The sequence below is a fragment of the Eptatretus burgeri genome, chromosome 13 (assembly GCF_056783735.1).
Source record: "Eptatretus burgeri isolate ZD-2024b chromosome 13, Ebu_testis_v1, whole genome shotgun sequence".
In the NCBI taxonomy this organism is placed as follows: domain Eukaryota; kingdom Metazoa; phylum Chordata; class Myxini; order Myxiniformes; family Myxinidae; genus Eptatretus; species Eptatretus burgeri.
In genome coordinates, this window is record NC_140973.1 from 40,267,836 (window position 1) to 40,288,188 (window position 20,353).

The window sequence follows — 20,353 nt, forward strand, 5'->3', positions numbered from 1 at the left end:
ACTGCTTTGAATTCAGAGGCATGTTATTCAGAGACGGGAACAAAAAATGTCAAAGGAGATTTTTCTTTTTAATGCCTTCACTTGTCCAAAAATAATCGACTTTTCGCTCGAGAATTTGTTCTCGTTCCTTACAAATGACCTTCTGGCATAGTATCAGCAGAAATTGTGATGCGTATACCTGTCTCGGATGGTCGGGAGAGGATAGGGTGCAGTATATAACTGCTCTGCCTCTCCAGCTCGACACAAAACTCGTGAAGCTCTCACTTTTCGGACGGCTCCATCATACTCCTCACACCAATGACAAGCAAGCTACAGCCACACTCTTCATCAACCTGCAGATCTGAAGAAATCGTGTGAAAAATTTCACAATCTGCCAGGGGTTGATGTGAAGAAAACTCAAAGCCTTCCGATCACTTGTTGCTGGATTTTCAGTTTTTCCAACTCACTCAGTCTCTCGTTAAAGACCAAAAGGCTCCACTAACCCTACAATTTACTTTTGTGATCATCCTCTGACAGATTGACCCATACACTTCCTGTCACTGTCACTGTCACTGTCTAGTCTAGTCGCAACCAACATCATCCTGCCGATGATCCGATACAATGTCATTAAACCTTCCTTCAATGTCCCCAACTCCTGCTCCTTCAAAACTACACACAACTACAGGTCTACGATCCTTCCTGCAGAATGAAGAATCTACAATTCTACACATTTAATAGTTTCATCACCAACAAAATCTCCCTGGCCTCATTCCGATCTATCTCCATTGCTGCACACCCTCACCACTACCTGTCCTCACTGTAACCTCACCACTGCCTCAATGTGTCAGGTCAGGTCAGGTCAGGTCAGGTCAGATTAGATCTGTGACTTGCTGCAGGTATCATGTAAACCGATACTAATCTGTTCCATGGTCGGGTTGTCGGCAACTAAACCGTCGCCTCCCTAAATCGTGTCCTAAACCAAAGTTTCTTGGTGAGGAGAGTGGATGGATATGGACACCCAGCATGATGAAGAACAAAACCTGTCTAAGGGTGGAGGAGCTCCTTGTGAGCCAACGGCCATCCATATCTAGTGCCCAACTGTGTCTGCGGACGTCCTCCTGCATTTGGGTTACTATTTATTCAGAGGTTGGTGGCAGGATTTGCACCCAGCCACCGTAAAACCCTTCATTCCGCAAAACATTCCAAAAGCAGAAAAAAAATCTGAAAACCCACTCCATGGGAATATCTCCTGTGCAGCTTCCCTTCGCAGGGCAGCTCACCGGATGACGGGATTGGGGCAAAGCCTTCAGGGCCCCCAATTTTTGATGATAGGAGGGAAACCACGGGGTAACATTCCCGGGTCAGATTGTGGGAGAGAGTGTCGGGGTGCTGCTGAGGTGTCGTCCACCAGACGGTGGTCTCCTTGGATTAACCTGAGGCAGTCCTTTCGGGTGGGTGCCTGGAGTGTCGTATCCCTAAGAGAGGATGATCACCTGTCTCTGTTATCATCTGAGCTCAAGCGTTTGGACATCGGTATTGCAGCACTCTCTGAGGTTCGGAGACCGGATTGCAGCGAGATAATGGTGGGTGGTTACACCTACTATTGGTCTGGTCGCTCTGATGGTTACCATGTCCAAGGAGTTGCTGTAGCTGTGTCCAATAAGCTGACCCCAATGATAATTGAGGTAACACCGGTCAACGAGCGTATTATGAGATTAAGGATTCGTCACTCCTCAGGTGTCATTTCCCTGGTCTCTGTTTATGCTCCGACTGAGGCGAGTGATCTCACCGTGAAGGACACATTCTACGCCACGCTCGAGTCTGTGGTTGATCAGTGCCCCAGACGAGATACACTTCTAGTCTTGGGGGATTTCAATGCATCGACTGGAACTGATAGGGATGGTTATGAGACGTGTGTTGGTCCCCATGGGTCAGGAACTATGAACCAGAATAGCACTGTTCTGTGACTTTACAAGAAGTCATGGACTAAGGGTGGCTGGGTCATTTTTTCAGCACCCACAGGCTTATAGCTGGACTTGGTATTACAACGCTGGCTGTGTGGCAAAGGAGATTGACTGTGTGCTCGTTGCTGTTTGATGGAGGATATTCCAGAACTGCAGGAGCCACCGGAGTGCTCAGTTCCTCAATACTGACCACAGGCTTGTTGTAGCAACTCTGAAGTTGCAGCTTAAATCAGGCAGAATGGTACCCTCTGTCCTTCCCACTCCCGCCCCTCTTGTCTCATGCCCCCCTTGCTGTGTGTTGTGTGTTGGCTCTCATACGAGCCTCGACAAGGTATACAAATATTTTTTTTAATCCCAGCCTCGGCTGGATGTTGGCAAGCTCAAGGATGAGAGGGTAGCTGAGAAGTTTGCAAATGGGCTGAGTGGAGATTTGGGGGGTCTGGGTGCTTTGCGGGATCCTGAAGAGTTGTGGAGTGCCTTCAAGACCACCTTCCTTGATGTTGCTGGTAGATGTCTTGGAACCCACTGAAGGGCGAAGAAGAATTTTGTCTCACAAGGGGCACTGGATACCATTGACCAGAGTTGCATGGCCAGGCTGAATGGCAGAGCTGAGCTGTTCAGGGAGCTGAGGCGTAAAACTGTACGTGCACTCAGGGTGGAGAAGGAGGCCGAAGTGCGAGGAATCTGTGAGGGGGTAGAGCATCAACTGTGGTCAAGTGATTCTCGTCCTGCTTCAGGGGAATTCGCACATTTCGTTCCTCCAAGTCCGTCCCTCAGTGTACTGCAGTGAGAGCAGAGGGTGGTGGGCTCTTGACAGAGGAGTCCGAAGTGAAGAGGGTGATGGGTGGTTACTTTGAGCGGCTGTACCAGGCTGATCCACCAGCTGTCGAGTTGGATGTCAGGGGTGTTATAATCCCGATTGCTGACCCGACAATCAACTGTGGTCCACCTTCGTTTGTGGAAACACAGGCTGCGCTCTACCGGTTGAAATGGGGTAAATCTCCTGGGATTTGTGGCATCCATGCTGAACTTCTCAACGCTGATGGAAATGCTGTTCTCATGTCGTTGCATGCAGTTCTGCGCTCTGCCTGGAACACAGGCATCATCCCAACTGACTGGAAGAGGGGCCTTGTTATCCCTCTCTGGAAAGGGAAGGGTGATCGCCAAGACTGCAACAATTACCGAGGCATGACACTGCTCTCAGTGCCGGGCAAGGTCTTTGCTCCGATAATTATCAATAGGGTTCGCCACCATCTGCTTGAGCACCAGCGTCCAAAGCAGTCAGGCTTTATACCAAAGAGGTCAACGATTGACCGTATCGTTGCTCTTCACGTCCTCACCGAATGCAGCCGAGCATTTCAGTGTGGGCTGCTTGCAGCCTATGTTGATCTCTGTAAAGCATTTGATTCATTGAATCGGGATGCCCTCTGGTGGATTCTTGGTCTTCGTGGGGTGCCACCAAAACTGATTGATCTGATGTCTGACCTATACTCCGGTACTGAGAGTGCTGTGAGATGTGGTGTTACCATCTCTGACTTATTTCCTGTCGTTACTGGAGTTTGTCAGGGGTGTGTTCTGGCCCCCACACTTTTCAGCACTTGTATGGACTGGATTCTGGGGAGGGTGTCAGAGAGATCAAGCTGCGGTGCATCGTTTGGGAATGTCAAGATCTCTCGCCTTGATTTCACAGATGATGCAGTCATCTTTGCAGAGGCTTTAGATATCCTTTTGGGGGCCCTCAAGGTGCTGAATGAGGAGTCAGAGCCACTGGGATTCCAGGTTTCCTGGGTCAAAACTAAGATTCAGCCTTTCAATGACATCTTGCATGCTGCCATCTCATCTGTACCTGTTTGCGGTGAGGATGTTGAGGTCGTGGAGAGATTCACTTACCTTGGCAGTGATATTCATATCTCTGCTGACTGTGAGCCAGAGGTCAATAGGTGTCTGGGTCGGGCCTGGGGAGTCATGGATTCACTGGATCATGGGGTGTGGTGCTGCCGGTACCTGTGTGGGAGGATGAAAGTCCGAGTCTTCAGGTCCTTGCTGCTTCCAGTTTTGCTCTATGGGTGCGAGACTTGGACTGAAATTGGGATAACCAGGGATCTGAAATGGAGACTTCATTCCTTTGGTCCCAGGTCTCTTTGGAGAATTATTGGCTCTCGTTGGTTGGACTTTGTGTCCAATGAGTGGTTGCTGAGAGAGCCTCAAATGAGATTTATTACCTGCATAGTCCGTGAGCGTCAGCTGCGGCTGTATGGACATGTGGCTTATTTTCCTGATGCTGAGCCTGCTCACTAGATTCTCTCAGCGAGGGAGTCTCATGAGTGGAGGAAGCCAATGGACCGACCTCGTGCCTCGTCGTTGCAGCAAGTTTATCAGCATCTCAAGGAGATGGCGATGGGCCAGGCATCTCCCTGGTGGAGATGGAGCCCCCTGGAATACCAGCAGAAAGTCGATGCAGTGACGCGCTGCTCCAGCACTTGCTCCCATACCTGACCTGACCTAACTGCCTGTCCTCGATTTCTCCTCATAAGTATTCAAAAGATGAACAAGGGGAGAGTGGGCGCTGAGGACTCCCCTTCCCTGGGGCGTCATTTGATCTCAGGTCGGCCCCGGGTATGCCATCAGCTGGAGAAGCCACCTGATGCAGATGTTTAAGATACTGAACATATCACCAGGACTAAGACGAGACTAAAACATTTTGCCCCACATTGTCCAATAGCAGCATGTTAACCCATGTTCATCTACTTCTTGGATAGTTTTCAGAGCATCTGATTTATTGCGTGTTTAAGCGAAGAGGTGATGCATCTACTTTTCACATGGGACAAAAAAGGATAAGCCAACAGAAAATGACAATCAAAATAGAAAAGGATGATGCGAGTTAAAGGCATCCAATGAGAGCTCACCTTCACGAGACTGGACCGACATTTTGTTATCTAGTTATCAATAATTCCACAGAGCAAGATGATTTTCATTGGATTCAGAAAATGTTTTTCTTCTTCGGAGAAAGGAAAGATTCCAACAACTGGAATTGGTTGTCAAAGATTTGGAGCACAGACGATGGAGTTAGAAATAGGATTGAAAGATACAATTTTATCGTTGGCAGTGTTGTATGAGTTGCCAATTTTAACAAGAGATGTACAATATGTTAAATAAGAGGATATTACAAGAACAGGCACTACAAGATGGTACAAGTGCTTAATTTTTTTAAAATAAGAGTGAGATTTGTGGATCACTAATGTTTGCCTTTCTTAATGATGGTTATTAGAGAACTTGAATGATGTGCAAATGAACCGGCATAATTCTTTCCTTGCCCCAGCGATTGAAATGTCAGTGATTTCTAATTTTCTTTCGAAGAGGAAAATAGGTACAGTAATCTGTTTTGTTCTAATTGCCACAACACAAGCTTCTGAATGCTGAATGGGAGCGCACGTACTCTGACAAGCCAAAAAGAGCAAGGCATGAAACGTGGTCCAAAAATATTTGCATTGTGAGAGTGGACATACGAGATCAATTTGGACGTGGACTTTAAAGAATAAGACCTTTTGAAGGATTATAAAGCTGATTGTGGAATACTTTCCAGGTGGAAAGTATCTCAAACCAGACTTTCCAGAACTCAGATATAAGCAAAACGATGTTGCTTATGTGGGATAACATATTCATTTGGATATTTGCTGGTACGTACTCAAGAGTGTTAACTAAAAATAGTCGATATGGCATTATTGGAGAACAATAAATTATGCAGAATTCCTTTTCCTAAAGTCACTGGAATGGTATTAAATAATGCAAGTTTCCTTAAAAGGAATTTCAATGTAGGAGGATGCCATCAGGCCCATAAAGCCAGCACAATGGTAGCCAACTTATTGTTGTTTGTCTGTTCTCTATCCTTTTTAAATGCAGAACATCAAGCAAGGAAACAGCACGTAGCATTTTTTAAGTCTTTGGTATGACTCGGCCAGGATTCAAGCCGCCAACCTCTCATACTCAGAGCGAACGCTCTCACCATTACACCACCGAGTCTGGTTAAGTCATACCAAACACTTAACCAGACTCAGTGACTTAATGGTTAGAGCGGGCTATATAAGGATTACTTTATAGCTGTTATATCATTTGATGGGTAATGTAAGGATCACTTTGGAAATGCAAATCTGCTGCAAGCAGCAATGGGGATTGGGGGTGGGGGGGGGGGTCGTGAGGTTTATCATGGCTGATGGAAGAGCTAGTGAGAATAGTTTTTGTTGTTTTGAAAGATGGAGGGGTATCATTGTCGGTTTTCTGAGCAAAATTGCTGACAAATTAAATATTCTAAATTTCATATCACAAATATGCTTTGCCCTCAAGTGTGATCCGATGTCAGATTTGATGAAAAAGTCTTTGTTGCATGTTTTCTAATAGTTTAACACCCTCGTAGCCATAGGGACCATGTGTTTATTATGTGCACAAACATTCCTCCACTTTTACCCTGTTTCAAGCTTGGTGGTACGAGATGTGATGTGCTGTGATGATTCTGCACAAAAGTGTGCAACTATATAGAAAATTATCTCGGATGAATTGCTGGTGTGTGTGTGTGTGTGTGTGTGTGTGTGTGTGTGTGTGTGTGTGTGTGTGTGTGTGTGTGTGTGTGTGTGTGTGTGTGTGTGTGTGTGTGTGTGTGTGTGTGTGTGTGTGTGTGTGTGTGTGTGTGTGTGTGTGTGTGTGTGTGTGTGTGTGTGTGTGGAAATTCCAGGGTTGAACACTGAGATTTAATGGGGGAATAAAACGAGTAATTGTTCCCCCAGTTTTACAAAACTCATTCAAACTATCTTGTGTAGTTATTCATTCAGTTTTCCTATCCATTTTTTTTAACTTCGTGTACACTTCCACATCTAATTTGAGTGAATAAATCTGTAATAATGACATGGATGACCGTCCATTTTTTAAGAACCTCCACAGACTTTATCGGGTCTGTTAAAAATCCAATCTGAGTGCAAATGACAAGGACGTGTATGGTCAGATCTGGTCAACTTTTTTTGTGGGGAAGGAATGCACACACAGCTATAGCCCTGAAGGTATGGAGCAGCATATCTGATTCCCCCCCCCCCACCACCACCCTGTCCCTCCCTGCACAGCACTAGCAGTCATAAAGTCCTTAGTATGGCCCATGGTGAGCACCTGGTAACATATGTGATGTTTTGTTTTTAAGCTCGGAAAAAAAATGACAAAAGAACAACACCTTTGATTCCAGACTGGACACTGGTATTGGCTAGAACATTTCAAATATATAAGACTGTGCCAGAGTAGAGGGAAGCACTCTCAGTCATAGGCTACCTGTTGAGGCTGCTGAAATTGGAGATGCGAGTGAACAGAGTGGAGACGACATCCAAGCAAGGCTACTATTGAAAGCAGCCTTCTTGATGAGAACTTTATGCTATGATTGCAGCAGACACGTATTCCTGCTTGCCTACGACTGCCCTTGCCTGGCACCCACCGTTTCAATATGTTGGGCTGTTTGACAGTGAGCTAAACTCCGCTCATTCCATCGCTTTGTTACATTCATAAAATGTTATCCCCCACCCTCCTCACCTTCCACAATGACCTCTCTGCCTGTCCAGGATTCATTCCACATCTGCATCATATGTATTATGATCAAGAGAAAGAAAGAAAGAATCTCCTAAAGTCTGTCTACTTTTCGTGTGTTCTCTGTGTTTGAGGAAACCTCTGCACAGAGTTATTTATTTAATTTAATTCATCATAACATTCATTGGATATATTGAAAAACAAGCCGCTTGCTGTTCTTGGGATCGGAAAATTGCACCAAGTGGGACATTTGGGACCATTGTGGGTGATGCCCTTAAATAGTCAGTTGTACGTACCTCTTCGACCATGCCACACCCCATGACATCCTCCACCTCCTACATTTTATGCTCTGTGCAGTATGGGTATCTTTGCTCCACCTTGATCAACATCTCATTTCATCGCAACTTGATTTTTTTTTTTATCTCTCTTTCCCACATTCCCCGACCCTGCATCGTTTTTCGTTTTTTCTCAAGCTTGTTACAAATTTTATATCCTCCTCTCCCTTTTGCCTGTATCCCCACCATGCATACGTACTAAATAAATGGAAACTTGGATCTAAATTTTCCTTGATACGTCCTACATTCTGCACACCTGATTTTGACATAGAGTAGATGATAATATGGTGAACTACTTCAACATAGCCAGGAATGACATGCGGATTACAAGTGTAACCAGAGTGAAGTTCATGGCATACCATCGCAAATCCCTGTGCTTCGCACCTAACACAAAGTTGAAAGATGGCAAAAGGTTCCACCAGGAATGACCTGTGGGCATGAACCGGGCGTCAAATCCCTAAAACCATTACATATTTCACGCGTCCCCCAATGTTGATTGCATATATAAAGTTTTATTCCAAAATGTTTTAAAATGTGCCCGTAATTGCATTCTTGGGGTCCTCGACCTTTTGACCCTGCCCCAGGGGCAGGGCCAAAAATGCAACTGCTCTTACACCTTAGTGCCATGCAGTGATCAAATTTATGAACAACCGCTTCGGAGGAGATGGTGTGACAGACAGACAGACAGACAGAAAGACAGAACCGATTACAATATCCCCCCTCCCCCGGTTTTTTTCAAAAAGCATGAGGATAATAATTTCTGCATGTATACAGTAATAGTAATAGCCTTGACACTAGCCTTCACCAGCAAGTAATAATTAATGAAATAATTTAATAATCTACCAATCGATTTTACAATAATGGTTGTAATTAAAGTTATCATTGTAAAGTTGTGAAGTTGTTTCTTGGAACTGGCAATATAAGTATGTTAAATGTTAAAACGATCTTGGGCAAACCACACTGAACATTTCTCACCCATCAGTCCCAGCCACAGGCGACAACACCTGTTTGGACAATGATACAGGCCGGAGGTACCATGCTGGGGACACGTGGGAACGGCACAAACACGGCTCCACTTGGGACTGTATATGTCTTGAATCTGGAACTGGACGAGTTGATTGTACGACTGAAAGTACGTGTTGTTTGTTGTACTGTTTCATTTCTTTCCATTTTATATTGTTCCTTTGCTAAATGAATGCAAACTTTATTTTATACGTATCTGTCCTCAACCATGATCACAATATCCAGAGTTTTGCTGGAATAACATGCGGGTTAATTTTTTTGCACATCTTTTTTTTGATACTGTCATCATCAACAACTATGAAAAAAAAAATATTTCTGCTTTTATCTATTGTACGGGGATTTTCAAAAGTCCGGAATTATAGGAAATATTTTCAATAAATTTTATTTTTGTTTGAGACGATGCCTTTGAGGTGGCTCTGACGTCGTGGACCGATAGAACGGACTCCACGGAGTCCAGATTTAACGCCACTTGACTTTTTTTCTTTTCTTTGGGGACACCTGAGATTGGTGATTTTTACCACGAGACCACATACTGTTGAAGATTCAAAGAATGAAATCAGAACCAAACGTGTTTATTATCGATGTCAATGTGAAGAAACATTCAAAGAAACCTCCGTACAATAATTGATATGTACATGCATGTCACTATGTTCGTGGCTCGCAATCTGAGCAATCATGATCATAAAATTGGAAAAGAAACATCCCTATAATTCTGGACTTTTGAAACACCCTGTACAACAAAGTTTCCTTATATTTCAACCGACTTTGCTCACATTTTAATATGTAATGAGGAACAAGGACATTAGGAGACTATATGCAGGACATCCCAGGCTATGGTTCCCATCATATGCATCAAGGGATGGCCTCTAGGTTATGCTAAGTCAGACTCTTTACCTTGATATCACTTCCTGTCTGAGTCTCCATGTTTATGGTAAAATCCAAGGGGACTTCGCATATACTGTACATGATCGAAAGTAATACCTGTAACTTGGTGTAGTGGAAACACACACTCATGAGAATGTGATGTGAGCTTAACAGCCTTATTATCATGACTTATGTTCTTTTTTCACTTAAAGAAAGTGAAAGATGTGAATTGTAACTACAAATTCGGACTAAAGGTTGACATTTTATGAGTTCAAAGGAGATGCAGTAGTCTTCTTTTGTATGCAACACAAAGCTGTGAGAAGCATTATTGGCTGGGGGTGCAGCTATACCGCCCCCTGTAGGACAGGGCAGGAATTTGGAATTTATTCAAAGCGCCTGCGATGATTTTCTAACTCATTACGAAGGACACCATGGGATCTTTAACACTCACCCACTAATGCTGGCAGACGGAACGCCAAGTTTAACGTCCATCCAAGGGAGGGGACACCCATTGATGAATCACCCCACCTGTGAGATGACCAGGATGACGGATTGCATCTGGACCGAGATTCGAACAAAGGCTAGATAGCTCGGAGGCGAGTACGGATACCTCTAGGCCATCATTTGCAGTGGTGAGAGCACAAAAGGAATTTGAGCCAAAAGAACCACCTGCTTTTGATATTGAATCATGAAAGCACGGTGCTTCACAGATGGTACTTCAAATGCAGTTTTCCATTTGCCAATCGTTTGAGTGTCTTGACCCCTGTTTGCTATTCCATCAAACAGTATCAGATGGAAAAATATCTGTTATGAGATAATCTGGTAAAAATGCAGGTATTAGTTATTTAGGAACTGTTTGATTTATACTTTTAGATTTACATGAGTGAAATAATGATACATGATTTGTCATTTTTTATCACACAGTTTTAACTAACTTGTAATTATATAGAACTCCAACAACAACAAAAAACAGTTGTTAGCCTTTATGGAACACACCACTATGTGTGCACAAAGTTGTCAAGTTCTTGCATACATTCTCCAATCAGATATAATTGGATAATAATGTTCTCAGGCTGCAAATAGAAAGTACAGGGTGACATGTGTCATCGTGTTAGGAGGGGGATATTCCATCATGTACGAGTTGCATTTTATAATAGCACCATGGTTATTGGCATGGAATTCAATTACGATGAGAATTTCAGCTTTACATAACGACCCTGTGTTTTAAATGGGACACGAAGGAACTAGAAGGGCACTCGGTAGAGCGCATACCTCCACCACGCAATGCTTGATCCACGAGAACATATCGGGCCCATTGCATTTTTAGGTCATCTCTTTGAGCATGACCTAATAATATGGGTGTCGATGTCCTTCGATCCGTCCGTCCGTCCGTCCGTTCACAATGAAGTTGAAGCGGGAGATCTGGTCATTAGTGATTCTGAGAGAGGTCGATGAGACGTACACGATGGTATGACTTTCAAGGTCACCGAAAGTCAAGGTCAAGGTCACGAGGCCTTTGCAGTTGCGAAAATGGCGATTTTCAAATTCTATCTCCTCCTACATTTCTCAAGCAATCTTGAATTTGATTGTGGCATATGAATCTATGGGACAATATCTAAATTTGGTCAGGACGGATTTTCGAATTTCGCTTTCGTTTTCGCGTCACGTGACTTCAAAGTTTGCAAAAACTGCCCTACCTTCAGGAGGCTATATATTCTCTACTGGGCATGGTAAAAGTTAGTGAATGGTGTCATTGCATAGCAGCTGACCTTGTATATTTATACATTTCCCGCCGAAGGTGCAAAAGTTTCAAAACCCGAAATGTAAACGTCGGCATTTATTTTCAAAATATAATTTTGTGCGCGCGCGTCAAAATGCCAAGTCATCTTTAACCAAACTGCGCAGTTCGAGCTGCGCAGTAGTCTTCGGTCATAACTGAACATTGAGAACTTGTGGTATTATAGAGATGACCGTCACCCCCACACGGGGGTAATTTTTGAGATATCATACTCTATATTGTTTTTGGCCCTAACTGTCAATGGTGAAGAATCACTTTGGAATTAAATAATTATCGTATCCAGATTCGGATTCAGATCTTCACCAAAATCGAATCAATTCGTCCTTGTCACACACCCAACCGGTCCACCAAGTTTCATCCGAATCCGTTCACAACTTTTTCAGATATCGTGTTATACATTGCAACATATCCTGCTCACAGACAGACAGGCAGGCAAACAAACAAACAAACAAACAAACAGGAGTGAACACATAACCTCCTTCACCTTCGGTGGCGGAGGGAAAAATACAAGTCTGACTTTAAAGATGTTTTTATTTGAAGACAAAGGGAATTGAGAAGAGAAGGGAAGTCAAAGTAGTGTGAGAGCATGGGATGTCCCCAATGTGATGTGTGATGTACCAACAAGCTATAGGAGATCATTCTAATGCTCAAGGGTCTCACCTTTCTCCTGTATCTTTCGATTTTAAAAATAAACGGTCATTTGCCTTCTGTTTGCCACTCGTACGTACTTGGGCTGAAATTCTCCTGGTATTTCATTCAAAATACGACCCTTTCCTGGAGTTCATTCTTAACATTAAATGGCACCACTAATCCTGCTGCTGGAGTAACATCTCGCAATTAAGCATAACCTTTCCATTCCCAATTGCTTCAAACAACCTGGACTGTTCCAAACTCCCTGAACCTTCCAGTGGAATAGTCTTCTCGGAAAACTTTCCATTGAATCAAACGCATCATCTATGATCCTCTCATCCGCTTTACCTCTTCACACCTTATCCGCACCAACTGCAAAATGGAGCGGATACTTCTTTTACTATTTGAGAGGGTTGTTTGCACTGGCACTTTGCATTTATTTTTCAATGATTTCACTTTTTAATTTTTTTATCAGGACTATTATTTTGAAAAGTTTGTTCTATACAATTGGTTGAACTTAGAAGAGGTGAGTTGCTTATGCTACGCAGTTGCTTTGTGAAGTGAATATTTGAAAGTTTATTCGCTGCTGCGACGTGAGTTAATATTTGGAAAATTTGACACTGTGCTAAAGTTTATCATCTTTATTTTCTTTTTTATTAGATTGATACAACTACATATTCCTATAATGTAAATTATATACTCATCATGCGATTTCTGATTAGGCAGATTTGTTTTTTTGAAAATTACTTGTTTGGCTCAAAGCTTCACTTAACTCTCTTCATACCTTACATTGGAGTAGAGCCATCATTTCAAGCCAGCTATTTGTCCACAGATCGTTGCCAGGTGCGTGGTCATTCATATAAGATTGGCCAGAGGTGGCAGCAACAAGATTCTAGCGGGCAGCACATGCTCGACTGCGTGTGTCTGGGCAACGGAAAGGGCGAGTGGAAATGTAGTGGTAAAGGTGTGTGTTGCAACCTGAATAAAATGGCAATTGTACTAATATTTCTCATTAACATTTTCTTAAGTTGTTCATAAACTGCACAAACATAGAGGTGATTTTCACTTGGAATGATCAAAGACAACTGATATGCACATATAATCATCACTTATCATGGAAGATGAAAAGTTGGGGGTTCCCTTATTCCATGCCTGTACATGTTAATGGACATCATCATTTTTATTTACTTGAAAGCATGCCGAGACCCAGAGTCTGCTCCTTTCCAATGTTTTCTATTGGTATTCATCTGTTCTTATACTCTAAGTTCTGTGTCATCTGATTCTCTCTTCATTACCTGCTTCTTTGTTACTTTATTATTTATTTTGGTTTTTATTTCACTCATTTTTTTATTGTCCACGTGAAACATGGGAAATTTTTCATCCACTGGCAATTAAATTCAAAAAGGATGCATCACATCCTTTTTGCATTAAACATGTGACTTGAATTAGGCACAAATGATAGTCTAAAACGACAAGATGAGGTACAATGTGCAACACCTGAAATAAACTGGCTTGGTACAAGAAAAGGAAAGGTCAGGGAGATGCAGAAGAACCTCCCCAAGGCAAGAAAAGCACTTGAAGTTGGTCAGCTTATGCGATGGAAAGAAAATCAAATCGACAGCTGATTAACGAAATGAGAGCGGGTCTGAACATTAACATCTCATCCAACACTGCACACACAATGCTGATTGTAGCTGGTCGCCTTGGCAGAGTTTCAGCAAAGAAACCACTTCAAAGACCACAGAATAAACTGAAAAGACTGAAATTTCCAAGGCAACACCAAGACTGGGCAGCTGAACAATAGTCGGGCACTCTGGTCTGGTGAATCTAAGTTTGAGTTTTTGGATCTCAGAGACAATTTTGTATGCCAAAGACCTGGCAAACATGATGACGCACATTATTTTCAGCAGACTGTTAAACACAGGGGAGGCTCTGTGACTGTCTGGGATTGTATCTCAGCTTTTGGTGTAAAAAAAAAAAACCTTGTTGAAATCAATGGGACACAAACAAAAGAGAAGTACAAGCAGATACTGCAGCACCATGCAGTTCCTAGTGGAAATCGTTCATTCAAAAGAGGATTCATTTTCCAACAAGATAATGATCCAAAACACACTTCCAAAAGAGTAAAACAGAATTTGGAGAACAAGGTTACAGCTGGTGTGTTTCACGTGTTAGAATGGCCACCCCAGAGTCCAGACATGAATCCCATTGAGGCCATATGGGATTTCCTGGAAACAAAGAAGAACAAGAGGAACCCAATGAACCTTACAGAACTGTGGAATGTATTACAGGATATTTGGCACAATGTTCCTGTTAGAGTGCTTCAGTCGTGTACAGGAAGCATGATGTACACTTTGCAATGTCCACAACAATAAAAGTGTCCACAGCACTCAAGAAAGCAAAGGTCAACTTCCAATGGAATTACAAACTGTGGATGTTGTGGTAACCAAACAAACGAAGTATTGACTGATACTATAAAATGACACTGCTCTTGGTATTTACTTAAGGAGTTTGTTCAACATGCATTTATATAAAAGCTGTTAATTTACAATAATAAACACATGACATCACTGATATAATTTGATGAATTTACCCTGAAGTATGAACTTCTTTGGGAAAAAAAAACAAACTTTTGCACAGTTGTGTACAGTAACATCCGCAGTTTTCTCCTGAATAGACTGCCTTTTGCTAAAGGATTTAGACAACCAATCCAGAACAATCACTCTGATACTACGTTAATTGTAAAATATCTACAGGATATCAAAATGGACGTATACATTTTCTATCAGATATAAACAGCTTTGTGATAAGGTTTTGAAAGGATATTTTGATGGGCAGATATGTTTTTTTTCCACAAGCATGCCAGACATCTGCTAATAAGTGCTTTCCTGCTTTTCTCCCCCTATTAAAATTTGTTGATTTAATTAACAGATCCCTCCTCCCTTGTTGTAGCAACTCTGAAGTTGCAGCTTAAATCTGGGAGAATGGTACCATCCCAGCCTAGGCTGGATGTTGGCAAGCTCAGGGATGAGAGGGTAGCCGAGGAGTTTGCGAACAGGCTGAGTGGGGATTTTGGCATCTGGGTGTTTTGGGGAATCCTGAAGAGTTGTAGCATGCCTTCAAGGCCACCATCTTTGATGTTGCCAGTGGATGTCTTGGAACTCACCATAGGGTGAAGAATAATTTTGTCTCTCAATGGACACTGGATACCATAGACCAGAGTCACAGAGCTAGGCTTAACAGCAGAGCTGAGCTAGGCATAAAACTGTACATGTGGAATTGAGGCGGGAGTTCAGGGAGTTGTGGAGTAAAACTGTACGCGTTGCTGAGTGTGGACAAGGAGGCCTACGTGCAAGGAATCTGTGAGGGGGTAGAGCATCAGCTCTCAAGTGATTCTCCTAATTACAGGGGAATTAGCTCACTGCATTCCTCCAAGCCCATCCCTCTGTGCACTGCAGTTAGAGCGAAGGGTGGTGGGCTCTTGACAGATAAGTCCGAAGTGAAGGCTTGCAGGGCCGGTTACTTTGAGGGGCTGTACCGGGCTGATCCACCAGCTGTTGAGTTGGATGTCATGAGTGTTACTATCCCTATTGCTGACCCTCCAACCAACTGTGATCCATCTTTGTTTGTGGAAACACAGGCTGCTGTGAACCAGTTGAAATGGGGTGAAGCTCCTGGGATCTGTGGCATCCCTGCTGAACTTTTCAAGGGTGGTGGAAATGCTGTACTCATGTCATTGCATGCAGTTCTGTGCTCTGCCTGGAACATAGGCATCATCCCAACTGACTGGAAGAGGGGCCTTGTTTCCCTCTCTGGAAAGGGAAGGGTGATCACCAAGATTGCAACAACTACCGAGGGGTGACGCTGCTCTCAGTGCCGGGCAAGGTCTTTGCTCGGATATATATTGATGGTGTTGGCCACCATCTGCTTGAGCCCCAGTGCCCAGAGCAGTCAGGCTTTACACCAAAGAGGTCAACGATTGACCGTATCCTTGCTCTTCAGGTCCTCACCGAACGCAGACGATAGTTTCGACAGGGGCTGCTTGCAGCCTGTGTTGATCTCTGCAAAGCGTTCCATTCAGTGAATTGGGATGCCCTATGGAGGATTCTTGGTCTTCGTGAGGTGCCACCAAAACTGATCAATCTGATGTCTGAACTAATATTCTGGTACTGAGAGTGCTGTGAGATGTGGTGATACAATCTCCGACTGATTTCCAGTTATTACTGGAGTTCTTCAGGGATGTGTACTGGCCACCACACTTTTCAGCGCTTGTATGGACTGGATTCTGGAGAGGATGTCGGAGAGATCAAGCTATGGTGCATCATTTGGGAATGTCAAGATCTCTGACACCTTGATTTCACAGGTGATGCAGCCATCTTTGTGGAGACTCTGGATATCCTTTTGGGGCCCTTGAGGTGCTGAATGAGGAGTAGGAGCCACTGTGATTACGGGTTTCCTGGGTCAAAACTAAGATCCAGGCTTTCAGTGACATCTTGGATGCTACTGCCTTGTCTGTACCTGTTTGTGGTGAGGATGTTGAGGTCACGGAGAGATTCACTTACTTTGGCAGTGATATTCATGTCTCTCCTGGCTGTGAGCCAGCAGTCAATAAACGGTTTCGGCCTGGGGAGTCATGGATTCATTGGATGACGGGGTGTGGCGCTGCCAGTACCTGTGCGGGAGGACGAATGTTTGAGTTTTCACGTCCTTGGTGCTTCCAGTCTTGCTCTACGGATGTGAGACTCGGACTCTGACCAAGGATCTGAGATGGAGACTTAATTCCTTTGGTAGCAGGTGTCTTTGGAGAATCCTTGGCTTACCCTGCTCGGACTTTGTGTCCAACGAGCAGTTGCTGAGAGATATTCAAATGAGATTTGTTACCTGTATAGTCCGTGAGCGTCAGCTGCGGCTGTACGGACATGTGGCTCGTTTTCCTAACGCTGATTCTGCTCACCAGATTCTCTCAGCAAAGGAGCCTCGTGAGTGGAGGAGGCCAATGGGCTGACCACGTGCCTCATGATTTTAGCAGATTGATCAGAATCTCAAGGAGATGGGGATGGGCCAGGCATCTGCCTGGGGATGGCCAGATGGAGGCCACTGGAGTACCAGCGCAAAGTATAGCAGCAACGTGCTGCTCCTGCACATGCTCCCATACCTGTTCTGACCTTACCTCCTCCCTCCACTAATGAAGTCCTGACAATTGATTGTGAGGCTGTTTAGCTTTAGTTTTATCTGAGCATTCAATTAATAAACATTTATGTTTCAAAAATATATGTAAGAAACTGTCTATTTTGAAATTTATCGATATAGTAACCATGCTCGGTTGTGTAATGGTTTCAGTGTCTGCCCTGGGTCTGGACGGTCGGTCGTTTGAACCCCAGCCATATCATACCAAAGACTTCATGGTACATACCGCTTCCTTGCTTGATGCTTAGCATTTAAAGAGGACAGAGCATGAACAAACAACCATATGTTGGAAACACTAGTGCAGACTTTGATGGGCCTTATGGCCTCCTGTGCTGAAGTTCCTTGTTGAAGGAACTCGTATTATTATTATTATTATTATTATTATTATTATTATTATTACATAAATAATATGACTGGTTGTCTGAGTTGTTTCCTCTAAGAAAATTTTATTAATAATTAAACTGATCTCTCTCACCATTTCATGTGTCATCACCAAACTCTGTGGGCATAATTACCAATATCTTACAATCCTGCTACTGTGATATAAATTTACTTCCAGCTCCTTTTTACCCCTCAGCCTGAATTGGCTAAGGGGTATTGTCGTCACAGGCGTTGTCCGGCAGGCGTCCGGGCGTCCGTCCGGGCGTCTGTCAACTTTTGGTTTCCGTCAATTTCGAGGAGAACGCCTCGTCCGATTAAATCCATTTTGCAGGGTATGTTGGGGTTGAGTAGAGGAAGGTTCCTTTCGAAAATGGGCGCGCTGCAATTTTCAATGTGGCCTCCATGGTAGCCATCTTGAAATTGGTTTCCGTCGATTTCGAGGAGAACGCCTTGTCCGATTAAATCCATTTTTGCAGTGTGTGTTGGGGCTGGGTAGAGGAAGGTTCCTTTCGATAATCAGTGCGATGCGATATCCAATATGGCGGCTAGGGCAGCCATCTTGAATTTGGTTTCCAGACAATAACTTGAGAACAGCTTGACAGATTGATTTTATTTTCATGGGGGTATAATGGGGGTGGATAGAGGAAGGTTCCTTTCGATATACAGCACAATCCGATATCCAATATGGCGGCTATGGCAGCCATCTTTAATTTGGTTTCCGGACAATAACTTGAGAAGGGCTTGAGTTATTGATTTCATTTTTGTGTGATATAATGGGGGTGTTTAGAGGAAGGTTCCTTTCGATATTCAGTGCAATCCAATATCCAATATGGCGGCTAGAGCAGCCATCTTGAATTTGGTTTCCGGACGATAACTTGAGAACGGCTTCACACATTGATTTTATTCTGGCGCGGTATAATGGGGTTGAGTAGAGGAAGGTTCCTTTCCAAAATGGGCATGCTGCGATTTTCACTGTGGCCGCCACGGTAGCCATCTTGATATTGGTTTCCGTCAATTTCGAGGAGAATGCCTTGTCCGTTTAAATCCATTTTTCCTGGGTGTGTTGGGGTTGAGTAGAGGAAGATTCCTTTCAAAAATTGGCATGCTGCGATTTTCAATATGGCCACCATCTTGAAATTGGTTTGCGTCAAGGAGCTGAGGGGTTACGCCCGCTTTGCGGAGCAATTTTTTTTTTTATTCTGTTGGCCCAGCCAAAGTAGAGTTTTGTCAAAACACGGCATTCCGGTGGTCAAATGCCATTCCATCCCATCACTCATCCTTGACAGGTATATCCACTATTATCGATAAAGACGATTCTTCTTATTACTTTGCATGTACACACCTACGGCACCGTGTCTGTTCCTGAAAATTGATGTATGAATCTCTTTTTTTAATGATCAAGTACAGTAGAATAACTTTCAGAAACGTCAATTGAAAAAGATGACAATGGCAGTTTAGCTTTTTTGTTTTATTTTATTTTTTAATACAAGGTCTAAGGCTCATAATGAAGCTGCCACTCACACACACCCTGGACAAACCGATGAGACGAACGACACAGCCACTGAGCTTGTGGGAAGTGCCATCAACTTCCCACAATACTCTAGGTACCACTTATGTCACAGCAATGGCACCGCTTAAATTCTCACCACACCCAGCAGAGCATTTCTTCAGGAGGAACTTCCTGCTCCCCATCAATGCCAAACTATGGGGATTGTCCATGCTGTATCCTTTTAAATGCTGAGCATCAAGCAAGGAAGCAGCATTTACCATTTTAAAGTCTTCGGCATAACTCAGCTGGGGTTTGAACTGCTGAACTCCCAGACTGAGAGCAGACGCTCTAACCATTACACCACTGAGTTTTTTAATTTTTAATTTTAATTTTTTTTCCCTTAATTATTCAAGCAATTTCACCAAAAATTTGTTGCTTCTTGTAATAATGTTTTGGGCTTGTAGTCACAGATATTTTACGATTGTAATGCATGTGGTACCGTTAACCTTTTTTTCTTTTATTTGTAGAACTCGTCAGTGTGGACAGGAAATGCAAGGGAGTAAAGTACATGGTGGGTCAGTCATGGCTCAAGAAACAGGGCATGAAACGCTTGCTGTGCACGTGTCATAAAGATGGCATCTCATGCCACTCATCTGGTGAGCAGCAGCTCACCGAGCATTGAAATTTCACCCGTGCTCAATTATTTTGGCAGACTAACCGTGTCTAACCGTGCCTGCTTTACCTGTGTGTGTGCTGTAGATGTTCTCACATTTGGTGGAAATGCTCCAGGACAATCTTGCACCTTCCCTTTCACATACATGGGAATACGCTATGACACTTGCACGAATGAGGGTCGCCATGATGGCAAGCGCTGGTGCAGTGTCACAAAGAAATATGATGAAGACAAACGTTACACATTTTGCCGTGAAGGAAATTGTAAGTGTCATTCCCAAAAATATGGCTGTGTTATGGTTAGGAAACTTTGCTCTTTGATTATGGTGGCCAGCTGTCAGATCATGGTCAACAAACCGGAAATTATTCATGTGATTAAGTCGGTCTAAATGCCCCTGAGATTAATTTTGATAATTGCAAAATAATCAAATTGTACTTTGGTAATCCAAAGGTTCTCAGGTACGTGCAGGTTGTT

The 20,353-nt window shown here is 43.5% G+C and overlaps 1 protein-coding gene across 6 annotated transcripts in view; it reads left to right on the top strand.

Annotated features, from left to right (window-relative positions):
- The window catches only part of LOC147014278 (fibronectin-like), a 132,904-nt gene that overhangs the window by 17,182 nt on the left and 95,369 nt on the right, over window positions 1–20,353 (top strand). For all 6 annotated transcript variants that reach the window (XM_085852121.1, XM_085852123.1, XM_085852118.1 and 3 more), the window contains exons 4-7: window positions 8,817–8,966; window positions 12,982–13,113; window positions 19,734–19,862; window positions 19,966–20,142. In XM_085852121.1, coding sequence (XP_085708247.1) covers window positions 8,817–8,966; window positions 12,982–13,113; window positions 19,734–19,862; window positions 19,966–20,142 — 588 coding nt within the window. The remainder of the gene's footprint in view (window positions 1–8,816; window positions 8,967–12,981; window positions 13,114–19,733; window positions 19,863–19,965; window positions 20,143–20,353) is intronic.